This window comes from Dipodomys merriami, unplaced genomic scaffold (genome assembly GCF_024711535.1).
Source record: "Dipodomys merriami isolate MVZ:Mamm:240054 unplaced genomic scaffold, mDipMer1.0.p SCAF_5, whole genome shotgun sequence".
Lineage (NCBI taxonomy): Eukaryota > Metazoa > Chordata > Mammalia > Rodentia > Heteromyidae > Dipodomys > Dipodomys merriami.
In genome coordinates this window covers 54,607,410-54,625,508 of record NW_027206068.1, presented here as the reverse complement: position 1 = coordinate 54,625,508, position 18,099 = coordinate 54,607,410, and the positions used below count along the sequence as shown (strand labels likewise).

Sequence of the window (18,099 nt, the reverse complement as noted above, 5' to 3'; positions counted from 1 at the left end):
AGAAAGAATATATGAGCATCCACTTAGACAGGGAGAAAAGTGGCTAGGTTAGTAAGCTTTGGGGATGGGTGCCTTGCTGTAGAACTAAAAGAAAATTTGAATATGCTTCCAGAAATTCTACCAAATAGAAATTTATTGGGTTTGCAAACTTATTTTCTAAAATGCAAATACATGTAAGAGGCTTAGGACTACAGGAAGGGTGTAATTTAGTCTGCATTAGTTCCATCAGCTTACTTCCTGCTATCACCTTGTTAAAGTCAGCCATACTAAAGAGCCAAGAGCTTTATTTGGGGGTTGAGGGTAGGGGAATGTTTTGCATGTTTTGTGGCACAGAAGGTGAGAGTTTTGGGGAGTGAGAGAAGCCTGAAGAAGCCCCTCCTCCCCCCAAAAAACATATGAAGGGTGATCAGAATTTGAAAACACTGAGCAAGCAAGCTTTGTTCTTCTTTACTTGTAACACTAGACATGAAATATTAAAATTAATCAGGACTACACCACAGTGCTTAAAAATAGCTTCCCTAAGTTATTTTAACAATATACTTTACATTTGTTAATAAAAATATAGAAAGTTATAAAATTCCATCATGTTTAGATTCAATAAAAATGTGTTAAATTTCATGCTGTATTTCTTTTTTTCTCTGTAAAATGACATTGTTACTGTAAAAATGAGGACATAGATCTTATATTGTTCACTGTGTTATCTTTGAGCACAAATCTTAGTACACAGAACTACGATAAAACCACTGGAAAGAATGAGTTATGGCCAAAAATTTGGCACACTCCTAAGCAAGATTTCTTGGATGGTGAAGTTGCACTAAAAAGAACAAAAACAACTCCCTACCCAAGTAAAATAGTTCTCTTATGTTTTGTTTCGTACTTGTAGTTCAAATATGGGAAAGCAATTTTTATTAAAAAATAAAACCCTTCATAAAAAGCAACAAAAAAGCATGAATGCCAAGTTTAAGCCAACTACATATGATGAAACAGTTTTTTTCCCAAAAAACAAAGCACTAAATGGCAAGATAAAAATAAATCTTTCTGCTAGCCAGAAAAGTTTCCATGGATATTTGCCTCCATGTGACTCACAAGTCTAAGGTCAGGTACACGCTGTTTGGGCATGGGAGGAACAGATTGTGTTAGCATTACATACATTCAGTCACTCTTCTATTTTTGGTCAAAATTGTCCCATCTCATTTGCATGGGTCATAACCAACTTCACATCATAATCAACCTTCCTGCCTTAGCATCCATGTCTCTGCTGCAAAAATGCAGCTTAGGACAGCAAATCTCTAAGGGGAGAAGGACCTTTATAGATTAGAAAACTGTAGAAGAACTGCATTTGAAATCTTTCTCAGTATTATGGACTGATAATGCTTCCAAGCTAGAATGTGCCAGGCACGGTCTGAAACAGCTGGGGATACTCCCTAGGCTTCATCCCTACTTCTGTACAGTGGCACTAATAGCTTTGCTTTGAAACATCTTTCCACAGGTATTGATGCAGTGGGTAGTCTTGAAGATAGAAATGTCTGTCAAGAACTGAAGGAAAGGTTCTTTGTTTCTTAGCCTGCTTAGCAAAACCAATATTCCTCTGGTAGTTTTGTTTGCTACCCTTGAAAAAAAAAGATTCAAATTCTCCAAGTTGGCATTTCTCTCTTAATTTTCCATTTATTGAGTACTGAACCGGGACTAGGAAACCAGGATTCTGTGACCTTGTACAAAGGCTGGTAGCTTGCCTAGTGCTGCTGCTGTAAATAAAACATTTGTCTCTGACTTAGGCATCTTGTGTCTCTGAGAAGAACCATAATACTGGCAGATGACTTGTGAGTTAGGAGTAGGGTAAAATCTCAGACGTTTTGCAGTTTTTGAGAGAAACATGTGTAAAAGGAGAAAATGTTAAGTATTGTAAGGCCTACTGTTTGATTTTTTAGTTGTAGAATGATTTAGTTCAATTTTGAGTGTTATATATTAACACAATATTACGAGGTGTGCTTTAATCTTCAAGTTAAATTAGATATACACAAATATACATGCAAACAGAATCTACTAGATATTTAAAAATTAAACCAATGAAATTGGTATTGTTTTCTCTCTACTTTGTCGATGGGAAACAAAAATCAAGAAAACAAATCCCTTGAAGTTGTTGGACAGCTAGTAGGTCACAGAGCTTGAACCCTTAATTTCACAATCAATTGATCAACCTCCAAATAAAACACAGCTTTAACATTGTTTTGGACTTAAGTAAAATGTCTCCAGATTGCGATGTTTAGTTTTATTACCTACTTTTTGTTTATATAGCTGTCTTTGTTGTTTTTGTGGTTTGGTATTTTTGAGAAAGGATCTCATCCAGACTGGTCTTAAGAGTCATGAGACTAGAAGTACAGTCACACACTCCCACACCATGACTGTTTTATTTTGCCTTTGGACAATACAATATTCTAAGGTACTGACACCTAATCTGCATTCAATATTAATACTCTTCAGTATTTTCATCAGTAAATATTTTATTTGTGAGCTATACATTACATATTTATTGCAGTAACAAGCTGGTGCAAAAGCTACGGTTGATAAAATTCACCTCAGAAAATAATGCAGTAGACATGTTAAAACTACACATCTAAGAAATTATCTTCAGCTAAAGAAAGAAAACATGATAGAATAAATGTTTCACTTATAAGGCTACATATTTCACAAAGCCATCTCATTAGTCACAAAGATAAATGAAAAATTGACACATTAGACAGAGTAGGAAAAGGGACTATAGGAATTTGTAAACATTCTTGATAATAAAAAGTGTTTAAAGGAAAAGAATGTAAAGATTACCTTGTAATTTTATGGAAGGAAATCTAAAGTATAAGTTTATATAAAACTTGCTTGAGGAATTTTCTTAATTGATAATCATTTTGAACCATAAGTACACTTTAATTTTATGATTCTATTCTGCTACCTACAATGCTATTAAAAACTTTAATAAAATCTTCCTTATTTATTTATATTTCTTTGCAGTACTTGAGCTTGAACTCACTGCTTCTCATTTGCTAAGTTGATGCTTTACTATGTGAGTTGTGACTACATCTCCAGCCTTAGTTTTGTGTGGTGTGTGTGTGTGTGTGTGTGTGTGTGTGTGTGTGTGTGTGTGTGTTTGAGATAAAGTCTTTTGGACATTTCTACTGGGTTGGATTTTAGATCCCTTTCTCAGCCTTCCAAGTAATTACATTTACTTACAGGCATAGTCACTAGCACCCAACTCAATCACTCTTAAATGTAAATAACAATAAAGAAATCACACTTTAAAATACATAAATTCTCTCAAAATGCAAACAATTTTTTGAGTTGTTTTAAGGATCCCTTAAAACATATGTGTGTGTGTTTACACACACACACACACACACACACACACACACACACATATGGCTTGAACTCAGGGCCTGGTGTTGTCCCTGAGATTTTATGCCTAATGCTAGAGCTCTACTACTTGAACCACAGCTCCATTTCCAGGTTTATTGTGTTTATTTGGCGATAAGAGTCTCAGAGACATTTCTTCCTGGATTGGCTTCAAACCATGATCCTCAAAGCTCAGCATCCTGAGTAGTTAAGATTACAAGTGTGAGCCACTGGAATCTGGCAGTAATTTCATATTAATATAAATAATTATTTTTATTGTATGCATAAAAGCATTACTTTTTATGTAACAAAAATATCTAGAGGTTACAAAAATATTGGGTTATATAGTTAGCTATATTTTTGTTATGCAATATCATCCTTATAAAAATAATATATACAGTATTTGTTTAAAAGAACATTTTAAGTTAAAAGTAGAATTTCTAATCCATTTGCTTTTTCATTTCTGGTCAGTGATGGAGAAAGACTACAGTAGTTGGAGTAGTTCATGGCAATAAGGTTTATGTTTTATTTGGAGGCAAAAGCCCTACAGAAAAGCTAATATGTTAAAATGTAATCTTTTCTGATTCTAATAGGATAACTATTAACTTACGAAAAACAGAATTGAGGGTAAATAGACCTAAAGTTTAGAAATGTAGTAAAATACTTTCTAGGGGAATAAACTATTAATTAGTAAATGAGTTCAAAACAAGAAATTTGATAACTTTTTCCACTAATGAGTTTGAAAGTTTACTCTAATTTCATTTCTGAGGGTTTATTTTGTCTCTGCAGGCTCAATTATCTACTGATACTTTTTTAGTATATATATTTTTTATTGTAAAGATACTGTACAGAGGGGTTACAGTTACATGAGTAAGGTAATGAGTACATTTCCTATGGAGCATTGGTACCTCCTCCTTTTTTTTCCCCCTACCATCCCTTCCCTCCCCACCTCCACAACTCCCCCCTCCCCCACCCCAAAGTTGTAAAGTTCATTTTCAACTTAATATCTTGTACTTCTTTTTTCTACTATGGAAAGTTATACAGAAATTAGAGATAGTAATTTTCATCCCAAATTCCTAATATAGCCATGGCAGAGAATTTACTCATTTAATATCCTGTTTTAAACCTATAAACAGAGTGGATTTCTGAAAACTGTAAAAAATTCTAAGATCAAAATCATTTAATTATAAACATTCTTTTAATTTCAAGTTTTATATAACTAAGAACTATTAAAATGATTACTTTAAAATAAGACAATACTTTAAAAGACAGACAAAATGAAACAAAATGAAATTTAACAAAACAAAAGGCAAAATTAAACATATATATCACTTTTAGGCTCTTATTACTTACTAGTAAGAACTTCCCATTCGTAAAACCTGATTTATATGAGTGCATTTGGTAAATCAGGAAGCTATTCTGAAATGTCATTAGCTAGTATCTTTTAAGAAAACTCATGTTTGAACTATGCTTATACAAGGAAACAAACTAAAGATTGACTACCTGGAAATCTTCTGATTAATTGGCACAGTCCTTCCTTTCTGCAAAGCTGATACTGTATTTCTGGCAATATGTTTATCTGAAAATAAAAAATGAGAAAAAAGTTCTAATGAGTTAGACATTCACAACTGGCAACACAAAGCAAACAAAAATTCATTGTAAAAAGTAAAGCATTGTCTACACCATCCAAACCTAGCCTTCATAACTCTTCCAGTCTACACTCAAATTCATCACAAGAAAGTGGCTTATTAAATAACAAAGTAAAATCTGCCCTTGGGAATGTATTTGAAATCTTTTATATTTATTAGACGTAAAGTCCATATAAAATACAAATATGAACATTGAATCCATATTTACTATAAATAAAAGGAAAAACTTAGGGCAAATACAGTAACACCAATAACTTCAGAATTGCAAAGCTGTATCACTAAAATAAAAAAAAACGCACTAAATAAACCTCGAAGCCAACTAAACCTCAAAGTTCCAAAGGCCTTTAGTTATCTCCATTAGACAGATTTTCAGTAGTAATTCAGTGGCAAAACATTTCATAATTTCATATTTATACTTCATGCTGAAAGCCATTTACTTCCAAATATAAAAGCCAGTTATGATAAAATTATTTTGACCGAAATTTTTCCTTAGCAAACTTTAGAGTTGTAATAAAATCAAATATAGAATTTTTTAAGGTAGAGAAAAGATACAAACAAATCTACTTCTTTTGCTCATGTGAATTTACAGTATTGATAAATTAATATCACCACTGAAATCCTCACCTGAAGCCAAATATGATAGACTCCTATTAAACATAACAAAGGGAACCTGTTTAAGTTAGCTTGAAAATCAAATCAATTTTTGAGACATTATTGATTACTTTCTAGCTAATTCACTCTATCCTAATAAAGTATTGTAGCTTCTCCATGGGACTCTATTGACCTGACTGGATGTAAAGTATTCAGCTGTGTTTGGGGCGGGGTGGTGAAAGTGGGGGAGGGGGAAATAACCAGCTATATAGTGATAGTCCCAATTCTACACTTGATAGAACCAGAAGTACATTTTGCTTTTTTTTTTCTTTTCTAATTTCTTCATTTCAAAAACAAACATGTAGAACCTTTAGTCTCTATCTCACAGTTTTGCTCTAGAGTTTTATCAGTTCTTTGATTGGTTGTACCTTTAAAGAAAAGTAAAAGGTTTAATCAAAGTGTTTTGAAATAGTGCATTGATGAAATCTTCTCCAACATTTATAGTTGTATTAACTCTATTTATTCACTTCTTGGAAAACTTTCTGCTTCCCAAGAATAGCTAGAGGAAGACAAATTGTAGGCCAGATCTTATAAGCAAGACTACATTTGAACTTTTAGGCACAAGCTCTACTACTGAATAACTATTACTGCATTTTGTTCAGTATATACGAATGCCAGAGCTTAAATCACTCATGGCCTCTGCACGGAGAACTGACAGAAGACCATCAATGTTGTAGTACACTTTCAGTCTGAGAATTATTCATATGTGTCAAGTTCTAAATGAAAAAGTTCAGACTAAATGAAGAAAAATAAGAGCTTTCATATAAAGTCCTGACTCTTCAATTTAGAATTCTTCTGAAAGCCTAGAGGGGCAGGCAGAGTACTGAGGAAGTGTGGAGAACACACAAAAGAGACAATTTTCATTTTCTTAAGTTAACACAAAAAGTATTTTTTTTCAAATTGGATTGTGAGAAACTTCAAAGGCCAATAAAATTGAGTAATTTTTCTCCACAGGAAACAAAAATCACTGATTTGCTTAATGACTTCTCATTATCTTTAACATTAGAAGGATCCGAACAGAGAACCAGCACTAGATTCTCAGCACTGAAGGCCAGAGACATGCTCATGTACATTTCAGGCTACTTCTAAATGGTTCCTGAAAAAGTGCTGCCACTGTAGCTACATGAGACATCGTCACCTTCTGCACAAACTGAAGAGAATCAAGACACTGGTACAATGGACCAGATAACTGATTGAATGAGCCAGAACAAGTTATGCAGATAACCAAACAGGCAGTGGACAGCTAGCACAAATTACCAATAGAAGGATAGGCTACTGAGTCGTATCAGAGAAATGACTTTCCCTGTGATATGTGGTTCCTGAACTGACTCAAGACCAGTTTTATAAGCTTAAAAAAATTCAGAGCCAACCAAGGGAAACAGATCTACACTGCTGCCTTCTGTTTTCCTGACTGCCACCCAAAGATGTTTCCTCTCTCTTCTGTATTCTGTGACTTTAGAAGTCACAAAATTGAAGAAGAGGTATCTAATGGTGGTGTCATACCAAAAAGATACCTCCATTAATGTGTGAACTGGCCACCAAACTAAGCAGTCAAAATGAGCAGCACAGCACAAAGGGGAAATTGTCGTGTCACAAGTTATACAGCTGTTGTGAATCAAATGTATTACATATTTGTTAGACCTAAGGATGCTCTATTATAGTGCCTTTAGTTTTGTGTATGCTACAAAATATATCTGTATCATTATCAAGTGAAATATCATCACAGGAGTGTAATCCAGACTGGCTGATTTTTATGTGATGTTTATTTCTGCTTCAACATTTTAAAAATTATTTTAATAGCATTTGTTTGTTTGTTTATTGCCAATCTGGGGCTTTGAACTTCAGCTTTTTTGCTCAATACTAGCACTCTTGCCACTTGAGCTGAAGCTTCATTTCCAGCTTGATAGCCTTTATTTTGTTAAGAGCAGTTTAAGGTTGACAGAAAAATTGAGCAGAAAGTATATAAAGAGCATATTTACCTTGTGTCTCCTCACAGGTATGACCTTTTGTAGGATCAACATTGCTCAGTGGAATGGTATATTTGCTAGACTTCATGAATATATTTTCATATATCATCTGTCAGCCAGTTTTAATAAATATCAATCTTGTATTAGGTTTGAATGCTTTCTATAAAAACATATATGCATTTGTAAGTAGATTACTTGGTATCAAACCTTTTAGAAAGGATTAAAAGCATGTGTAAGATGATCATGACAGGGTTGGGAAGGTGGCTCAGTGGTAGACTGCCTGACTTGTATGCATGGAGCCCTGGGTTCGATTCCTCAGCACCACATAAGCAGAAAAAGCTGGAAGTGCAGCTGTGGCTCAAGTGGTAGAGCCCTAGCCTTAAGCTGAAGAGCTGAAGGACAGTGCTCAGGCCCAGAGTTCAGGCAAAAAAAAATGGTGATCATGAAATTCAGTCCCTGGCATAATTTTAAGAGTTACAATTAGGAGAAGAATGAATGTGTTAAAGTATTTTGGTCCCAACAAACTTTGTACAAACTTAATCTGATATTTTGCACATAAATTGTTCTATTAAAATGTATTAAAAGCAAAAGTAAAAACTCATTCTTCTTTTGAGACATGAGTCATTAGTAAAAATGTAAAAATATATTCTTCATATGAATGTGTTAAGTGTTTATAAAAAAGTTGACACCATAGTCACAGCATTAATGTGTTAAGGAGAGTAGACTTCTGAATGAGAATTACTTGAGGCAGTATAACAAATTGCCTGGAATAGTTTTTCTGGTCCTTCAAAGATTAAGAGTGAGCTTTACCTCATGTTATATCATAAGGGAATCTTTCTTTCATTGTGTCTGTAGGGATTTTTCATGCTTTCTATTTTTATCAAAAGTCAAACCTTCTCTCAAAGTTCTTCAATGTCCACAAAGAAAGGAGTGACAAGAAACCAGGAGTGCCAGCTAACCAAAGAAGTGTCTTCTCCCCTCTTTTCTATACAATGATCACTCTAACAAAGTCACCTAAAAATTCCATGCTATGCTTTAAATAAGTCATTTCATTAGTTCTCGGTGCTCCAAGTACTAAAAACAGAGACTGCTAATTCTACAAATACTTAAAGCTCAAAATTAATCTCTCTACATTTGAAACACTAGAACCTGGCTGAGATGAGTGAGAGAGAATCCTGGTTACTAAACTGAGTGACCCTCAAATTGTGGGGCTTACTTCACTCTCAGCAGCATACAGATCAAGACTGTTTTAAATTCATGTCCCTATCCTCCCGACTACAGACTCCTGACCACTCATTTTCTATTACAGATTTTATGATCACTTGCACAGCACGAAAATGACAAAGCTCTAAAGCCATTAGTAATTCTAATGTGCGCAGTTACTCTTTCCTTGTTGATTTTAAAGTCATTGACAATTCTGCAATATCCTCAACAAATTCAAAGAAAATTCTGTTTTGAATATTTATGCTGTATACATAAATGAATCATGGCTCATAAAGCTTCAAATTATTCACACTTCCAAAATGATAGTTATCTACATGTATCACTGAGAATTTCTGTATTCTTGAAGAATAATCATTAGGTTGGACTGTAAGTTCAGTGCCTAAATAATTATCTTGAAAGATTCTATTGACATGACTGAGAAGACAGAAATTTGAGGTCATGTTGCCTCAGTATGAGTTCTGGTTGTTTTATTTCTTAGAATAACAAAAGTCCAAATGAGTAAACAAATGTACAGGAAAATGAATAAATGAATGACTGAGTTGATAAATCTAGTAATAAAATTACTGAGATACTCAAAATGGAATGTATCTCAGGGTTTCTGTGGCCTTTATCCTGATAAATGGTATTAGGCTAAACTTGTAAAAGTAATCCTCAAGGTAATCAGTCTCAAAAGTGAAGCTTCATTTTTAAGTGAAAAGAACTTAGACATGCAGAGCTGATAGAAATACCTCTTCCTGAACAGAATAAGTTCAATTAATCATTGTAGAAGGAATGAGAGAAATCATCATTAGAAGTACAGAATAATTATGCCAGGCAAGATCGATTCCTAGGTTTCCAAATGAGTAGGAAAATGTTGTGGAGAAACAGAATATCTTCATAATCTTGAAATCACTATGACTTTTCATATAATATCAGCTCCCAAGATAGTTATTAGTTACAAGTGGGAAAAATCATGATTTCACAGTGTAGAAATCTAGTAGACACCAACTCTGCCAAGCAATGGAAGTGAACATCACCAGCAAAAAAACAGACATTGTATGCCTCCTAGCATTTTAAACTGAGAAGGACATAATATTTCTATGGTATTCTTTCCATAACATCATGAGAAAACATCAGGTATAGGCAAACTGCAGGACATTCTACAAAATGCCTAACAAATATTCTCCCAAGGTAACAGAGTCATAAAAGGCAAATAAGAACTGAGGGGGCTGGGAAGTTGGCTCAGTGGTAGAGCGCTTGCCTTGCATGCCTGAAGCCCTGGGTTCAATTCCTCAGCACCACATAAGCAAAAAGAAAAAAGCCGGAAGTGGCGCTGTGGCTCAAGTGGTAGAGTGCTAGCCTTGAGCTGAAGAGCTGAGGGACAGCACATAGGCTCAGAGTTTAGGCCCCACAACTGGACCCAAAAAAAAAAAAAAAGAACTGAGGAATCATCAGAAACTAGACACACAGAGAAATCATAATACATGTAACAAGGGATCCTAGAGCAAAAGAGGCAATCCAAATAATGTCTATAATTTAGTACTTAGTTTGCATGAACATTTATTTCTTAGCTCTGATGAACATACCATGGTTTATAAGCCGCTAAACTTAAGAGTCAACTCATTATTATATTTGCATTTTCCTGCAATGTCTTAGAGACTGCCTAGAAGCTGGTACCTTTCTGGTTTTTTTTTTTCTTAGATAAAACACTGCAGGCTACAGTGATTAAACATGACCAAAATCCTTCAAGTGATCAATGTTGTACAAGAGTTTACTATGAATGTCCCAGGGACACAAGGATATAAAAGTTAAAGGAGATATTTTTCATGGGTGACTTTGGGATGCTCAAGTTGCAAGCAATTTGTTTTAGGTTCTAGAAAACAAAGGACCAATTTGGGTAAAGGGACAGTCTCCTTGTTTACATCTGAGTCCAGTTCAGCTAGAACTGATGGATAGCAAGCACTCTGGGGATTTTGGAGATTCTGTAGTTGTAAATGGCATCCTGGACACAGAATATATTTACCACCAGATCATCAGGACCAGCATGGGGCATTTCTCAGATGCCTTTGGTATAGTGGCTGGGACTGTGAGTCTGGCACAAGACATGGAAAATTCTATGTCTAACAAGATGGCAGATACCTCTGAGAAAATAGAGAAGTTGCTAAAGGAAACCTGAATTACCTAATAAATGTCAAATCTAATGTCAATGTGAGCTCATTTTACCTCATTAGCTGATTAAGCCTGGTTTGCATTGGTAGGTGCAAAGATAAAGGATAACTAATATAATGCATATAAAGTTTAAGATTAATATGAGGAATTATGGGAGTGTGTAGGAGGAAAAAGGCCAGGGAGCTCCAAAAGTTGTAAGCACTCACTTAAGGCCAATGGAATACAATCAGAGATTCTCAACTTTGATACTATTGACATGTTGGGCCTCATAATTCTTTATTGTGAGCATTAAATGATACTTAGAAACATCCATGCTTTGGACACAAAGATGCCAGTACCACATCTATCCTACTAGCCATAACAAAACCAAAAATGTCTCTGTTACTACCAAATATTAAAAGAGGAGACAAAATCCTTTTTGGTGAAAAATTACTGAGGTGGATACTTAAGAATAGCTAATTCAGCGTAGGTGTGTATCTATCCCTTTAAAATCACTGTAGCACTACACCCAAGTAGAAGGAGGTGAAAGAAGGGTACTGTCAGGCAGGAGCCGTCCACAGAGAACTTTCAATAGTTAACTCTGCTAAATATCTCTAAATGTCTCCTCCCTATTCTGTTCTCGGTAAGCTGACTTTCATAGTGGCATTACATTAGCTCTTCTCCTTTGATTAGTAGTAAACATGGGCCAATGGGATGCAGAAGGAGGAAGGAAAGTTTGGGTACTTATCTCTAAGGTTCCCTCTTTGTAGTCCTGAAACTTGGGAAAGCTCTCTTGAGTTTACAACTTCTTTCCATCTGCATCTCTTTCTTGGCTCTAGATCTCATTAGGTTCTGGTTACTTCATTCCTTCTATTTAGCTTTCTTAAGAGGCAGAGTGGGGAAATACAAGAATGTTGTTGGTTTGGGGCTGCCACATGGATCATTTTCTTTCTTTAATTCATAATACTCTTCTATTATTAGTTTCTCCTGACTTTTGACATTTGAGTATGGTATCTACTTTTTTTCTGGAATACTTAGGCACAGCCTGTCCTGTGGCCTGTACAGTCGATGAGAAGCTATTTGAGATTTTAAGTACAAAAATTACCAGATGATCTCAGTGTTTTATATTTGTCTTTTGATAATTGGAATGCAGGCATAAATGGCTACATGGTAAAATATTTGTTTCAGAAAAAAGTCAGGAAGATTTAACAAAAATCCAGATAAAAGTGCTGATTATCTAATCATATTAAGCATAGTAAATATATCAAGTAAATAAATGATTTTTGGAGTATTGGGGTATTAACTGACTAGTAATTGAATGTAGATGATACAGGAAAGGAAAGGCTTGAAATTAAAGGCAGATTTTGACCTTAGGAAATGACAGAGGTGGATGATGATTATGACCAGCAGAAGAGAAGCTCAGTAGAACTTATAATGCAGGAGTAACTTTACTGAGGAAAACAGTGATCCAACAATGAGTTAGCTGAGCTTGACACATGGATGAGACATCCAAGAAAAGTATTTATGCATATATAAGCCTGAAGCATGAGGAAGTGTAAAGAAATTTAGATGTAGATTTGGAAGTTTCCAACTACAAATATTGTTTAAAATTATTGTGTTAGGAAATATGGGCATTTAAGAATTGGGCAAACTGGGGTTGGGAATGTGGCTCGAATGGTAGAATACTAGCCTTGAGCAAAAGAAGCTAAGGGACAATGCCTTGAGTTCAAGCCCTAAGACTGGCAAAAATAATTTAAACTAAGATAAAGAAGGAAATGAGTATGATACTGTAGTAGAGCAACTGTCTAGAATACAAGATATTCTGGTTTTGTTTGTTCAGTACAAAACAAACACGCATTGATAAGGAATGGCCAAAGATGTACAGAAACTCAAATACATAGACCAAATCTCAAGGGAATAGAATTAGAGCAAGAAGGTTTTACCTAGTTTGATGTTGGGAAAATATTGAGTACTCAGGGTAGGCTACGCCAACTCCAAGTATAAACTTGAAAAGTAACGACTTTGGTACTTTCCTCACAAATTTGATATAAGTATCAAAACTATGTAAATTTTCTAGCTTAGTGACTAGAATTTTAGTCTTTGGGTAATTTTTCAGGTTAACTTTTCTAAAAGCACATACTCACGTAATATAGACACACATAAATACTAAAGGCCAAATTTGAAGTTAATAGGTTTGAAAAAGTAAGAATAATGATGAGGAAAATTTAAAAAAACACAACTTTGCTACTTTGAATGAATAGGAAGCTTATGGTAAGCCACGTGGCATAGGCTATAGAAACCATAATAAATATATGGAGGCCCACTAAGTAAAACTACAGAAATGGCAGCAAATAATGTTGGGGAGTCTTATCTAGCAAAAAATGCTCATCCTTTTCTGGTAAAGTGCAGTCTATGGTTTTGACTCTTCGATGTTCCCTCTAAGTTTCCTGTGCTAAAGGCTGGATTGCCAGGCTGAAGCACTATTGGGAAGTGGTGGAATTTTTAGGAGGCATAGTCTAGAAGGAAGGAGTTTGATCCCTGGAGGTGTCCTCTTGAAAAGGATATTGATACACTGGCCCTTCCTGTTTGTTTCACACCCTCTTTGCAATACTGTCCTGCTTTGTCACAGAGCCAAAGGCAGCAAAGTGATCATCATCTGAAATCTCTGAAACTATGAGTCAAAGTATTTCCTGCTTATAAGTTGGATTTTCCCAGGTGTTTTGTTACAATGACAGAGAACAGATGAACACTCATAACTAGTTGGAATTTTTTTCAAGGATGTAAAGAGTTTTTATGGACTGAAAATTACCACCGTTAACATCAGAGTGTTAATAAATCTGTGCATGTTTGGGGAGCCTTTACCTTCTGATGTGGAGCTAACTGGCACAGGTCCTCCTTGGATATGCAGGATTTTGCATCAGCTGTCCTAGAAGGCAGGCAAATGAGCACGTCCCAGGAGCCCAAATCTCCTAATAGGAAAAGAGTAATGGAAAACATTTTCTCCAAATACTTCAAAGACCCCATTTAATTCCTTAGAATAAAAATAGTAACTGGCCAAAACAATCTCATATGACTATATTCTTGCATAGTATCTAAACATTTTCAAATTAACATTTGTGTGAATTGATAGGCTTATTTACTCTTACTCATTTAGACTTATTTAGGTGTAGTTATCAACAAACCTTACACATAATTGATTATTTAAAAGTATTAGTTGACTAAATAATGAACCTCTGAAAAGGAATGGATTCTTTCACTTATAGAGGAAACAAATATACTCCAATTTTTAATTTTCCAAATGATATAAAAATGACTTCAATGTACTATGTGATTTTTTTTGTTTCTTTTGTTCTTCCCCCATGGTATAACCCCTGTTTTCACTGTATTTGATTCCGGTGCCCAGCATCTTGTATGTAAATTTTTCTAATTTGGGGAGGGGAGGGAAAATAACAAAATGCTGAAACAAAGATTCAGGTTGACCCATTGTATCCATGAGATGTACAAGACACTATGTTGAAAACTTACTTTACAACTGGAAGTGGGGAAAGGAAGAATTTGGGGAAGTGGGGGAGGAAGGGGTGGGAGGGGAAAAACAAAGGAGGGGGTAACAATGCTCGATAAAAAATGTACTCATTACCTTACTCATGTAACTGTTATCCCTTTTTACAGTATCTTTACGATAAAAATATATATTAAAAAAAGAATCATTGTACTTACAAACTGGTTTGTTAAATGGTAAAGCCTTTGTACAACCACTTAAAAATAAACTATAATTAAAGAGAAAAAATTTTAAATATCCACATTGGGGGAACATAGTAAAGGAATTAACACTGTTTGGAAAAATTTTTACCCAATAATATGGAGATTCAATTAGAAAACAATTGCTATATAAATTGTCTCTTTATTGATCAACTGAGTTAAATGCTTCTTCATGTAACTGAGTTAAATGTTCCTTCAAGTAACTGGGTTTCATTGTTCATCTCATACAATAGCTTCAGTGGCTCCTAAAAGCTTAGGAGATAATTAACTTCTCCATTCCCTTTCAGAAGAGTTTCCTATTGAAGAGGTACAATATTCTCTACGAATAAACTGATAAGGAAGAGCAATCTATGACAATGAGGAATAAAGTTTACTCTCCATCAACCAAGTAATTTTCCATTAGACAAGTCCTGTGGTGTTTGGTCTATGAGTTCTTTGGTATTTAATTGTATTGCTATTAGAAGTAAGAACTTTCAGAAAAAGGGATCCAGACAATTGAAGTTAAGCTCTATTCACAGACTTTTCTGCTTTTTGAGTCCCAAAATTCTGGAAGACCGCCCAACAGTTCCAAAGGGCAAGTAAAGTGAACACAAATGACTTAGGAAGAGTGAAATCTCATTTGTGTAACAGCTATCCAGCTTTCCACCAGGGAGATGGAGCCTGCACCAATCCTCCTAGCTGAAGAAAACTTCCAACTAACTCTTATAGCTCATAGCAAATTCAGTATGATGATTCCAGTCCTTTATTTGCAGTGTGCAGCTGGCATTTTCAGCCCAAAGCTTTTGATATGGATCCAAATGAAAACACAAAGACTATTGTTATCCTATATGATTTCAAGCTCAGGAAATACTAAAATCCTAAAAGAAACTTCCTGTCATAAGATTCCCACCTAAATATTTTAAGAAGATAAAGAAATGCAAAATGAGAAGGGTTTTCAAATTAAGGACTGCATTGTTTGGGTCTTAAGAACAGAGCATATTTATATTTCTCTAAGCATGCTTCCCTCCCTGTGGAAGGCACACAGACACAGTTTCTAGAGTTGACATTAAGAAATGTATATTTAAGTCATAAATATTTAAATCCAAAAGACATGTTTCAATAATTCAAAGCATTCAATTTATGAAGAAACTGCAGTGAGCAGAACACTGAATTCTAAATATGAAAGAAAACAAAAAAAAAAAGAAAAAGAAAAAGGAGGCAATTACTGCCAACAGCAATCCGAGGGTTATAACATATTACAGTGAATTTAGGGAAAGTTACAAAGCAAGCTACAGTTTCTTAGCAATTCTAAGAGTGACCCTTCATCTCTCAAGGGATCTCTTCATACACTTTTCCCCTAATTATACTATTCTGGTCCAAATATGCTCACTGTTTTTGCTCAAAATATGACTGAATTCTACCTCAACTGCACATCTCTATTTACTAGATAAACACTTGGTAAATTTTTTCACTTTCTGCATTTCTATCTCAGAAGTCAGCTCCCTCCATCAATGCTTGTGCTTTTCTATCAAGAAAAAAAATTTTATGAGAAGTACAACATCCTCAAAATCAGTTAAAGAAAGTAAAAAGCTATTTTGCTAATTAAAAACCAGGTAGAGAACAGAGCACATTCACTAAGTAAATCCACACCTAGATGCAAGCCTTGGAGCACTTAAAACATAAGTTAAAACCTCAACAAACTTATAAACTAATATACAATGCAGGGGAGGGGGCACATCCAGTACCAGAAAGTATGAGCCATTAACACTCCTGTACCTAGGCCCTGCAGCAGAGATGCCCACAGGCAAGTACAGCCCTCAGGTGGGCGGAATCTGATCTGCAAAATGTTTGTTTTGTTTTTGTTTTAATTCTAAATATCTTTCACAGTGCATATGTCAGCGGAATTCACATAAAATCCAGATTTCGATTCATGTGGAAGCTCATTGGAGCAGAATTTGTGTTCTGAAAGGCACCAAACTCTGGAGCCAAACCTGAACGTGGTCTCCACCTGGTCTAAGGCTGTGTCAGCTTTGTCATCAGCAGCAGCAAGCCTCAGACAGGGTGCAAAATATGGGTTAATTTCCAGGACTGGTTAATGGGTAAATTAATATCCTTTGTCTTAGCTTTAAATTAATTAGAATTATTTATTAAATAAACTCATTTTCTTGAAATGGCTTTAAGCAAAATGATATTTGATCAATTGGCCATAGAGAGATGTCTGAACTCATCCTTTGATATATGGATGTGACACACTCTTCCATGAGTTCAAGGAAGTTCATTTCAACCCAGGTACATTTTAATAACCATTAAATTTGGCAAGACCTGAAGTGGGGTCTGTATAGTCTTCCTCCTCTCAAAGTAAAAATAAAAAGGTTATCTGGTCATCTTGTTTGTTCTATACCTTCTCAGGTTGGAATGCTAAATGGTTGAAGAGTCACCGCTATGTGGGCTGACCTCATATTTTCTTTTTGCCCCTTTTGGTCAATCACGGGGCTTGAACCTGGATGCTGTCCCTGAGTTTTCTTTGCTCAAGGTTAGCATCCTACCACTTTGAGCTCTACTTCCAGTTTTCTGGTGATTAATTGGAAATAAGAGTCTCATGAACTATCTGACCAGGCTGGCTTCGAACCCAGAGCCTCACATCTCAGCCTGCTGAGTAGCTAACGTTACAGGCATGAGCCACCAGTGTTGGCCTTGACCTCATCTTTTTCTCTCTTTCTCCTTCCTAGTATCAGCTTGGACTCTTTCTACATTAGCCTACCTCAGGGAAGCTCCAACCCATGATAAGTGGCCAAAGAGTCAACATTCTAGGCACAGTGGTAAATATTATTTTTTTTGGTGTCTTTCTTGGTATCTTTCTTCTGCTTCTAGAAAATGAACACTGAGTTGATAGGAGCTGAGAAGTCAAAAGTGTGTTTGGGACCAAACAGGCACAGGAAACCAACTGGCCAATTGGGTGGTAGCTACTCAAGCTTTCCTAGCTTGTAAAAGGGAAAATTTCTATGTAATTTAGCCTTACTCTTTCAACATTAGATTAGGGAACCAAAGCCCTAATAACTAAAGAAGTAATAGGAGTAAGAATATGAAGAGCTAGTAATTCTTTTTTTTTAATTGTGAGAATACCATAAAGAGGAGTTACAATTACATGGGCAAGTTAACGAGTACATTTCCTATCAAGCATTGTTGCCTCCTTTTTGTTTCCCCTTCCCATCCCTTCCCATGCTCCCCCCTCCCCCCATGCGATCCTCCCCCCACCCCCCACCAAAGTTGTAAAGTTTGTTTTTCAACATAACGACTTGTACATCTCATTGTTGCAATGGGTCCACCTATATCCCTAGTTAAACAATTTGTTTTTTCCCTTC

General features: G+C 35.3%; 1 protein-coding gene across 4 annotated transcripts in view; it reads right to left on the bottom strand.

Annotated features, from left to right (window-relative positions):
- The window catches only part of Cped1 (cadherin like and PC-esterase domain containing 1), a 241,967-nt gene that overhangs the window by 175,932 nt on the left and 47,936 nt on the right, over positions 1–18,099 (bottom strand). For all 4 annotated transcript variants that reach the window (XM_069996639.1, XM_069996640.1, XM_069996636.1 and 1 more), the window contains exons 4-5: positions 13,862–13,968; positions 4,885–4,960 (exon numbers count right to left, since the gene is read on the bottom strand). In XM_069996639.1, coding sequence (XP_069852740.1) covers positions 4,885–4,960; positions 13,862–13,968 — 183 coding nt within the window. The remainder of the gene's footprint in view (positions 1–4,884; positions 4,961–13,861; positions 13,969–18,099) is intronic.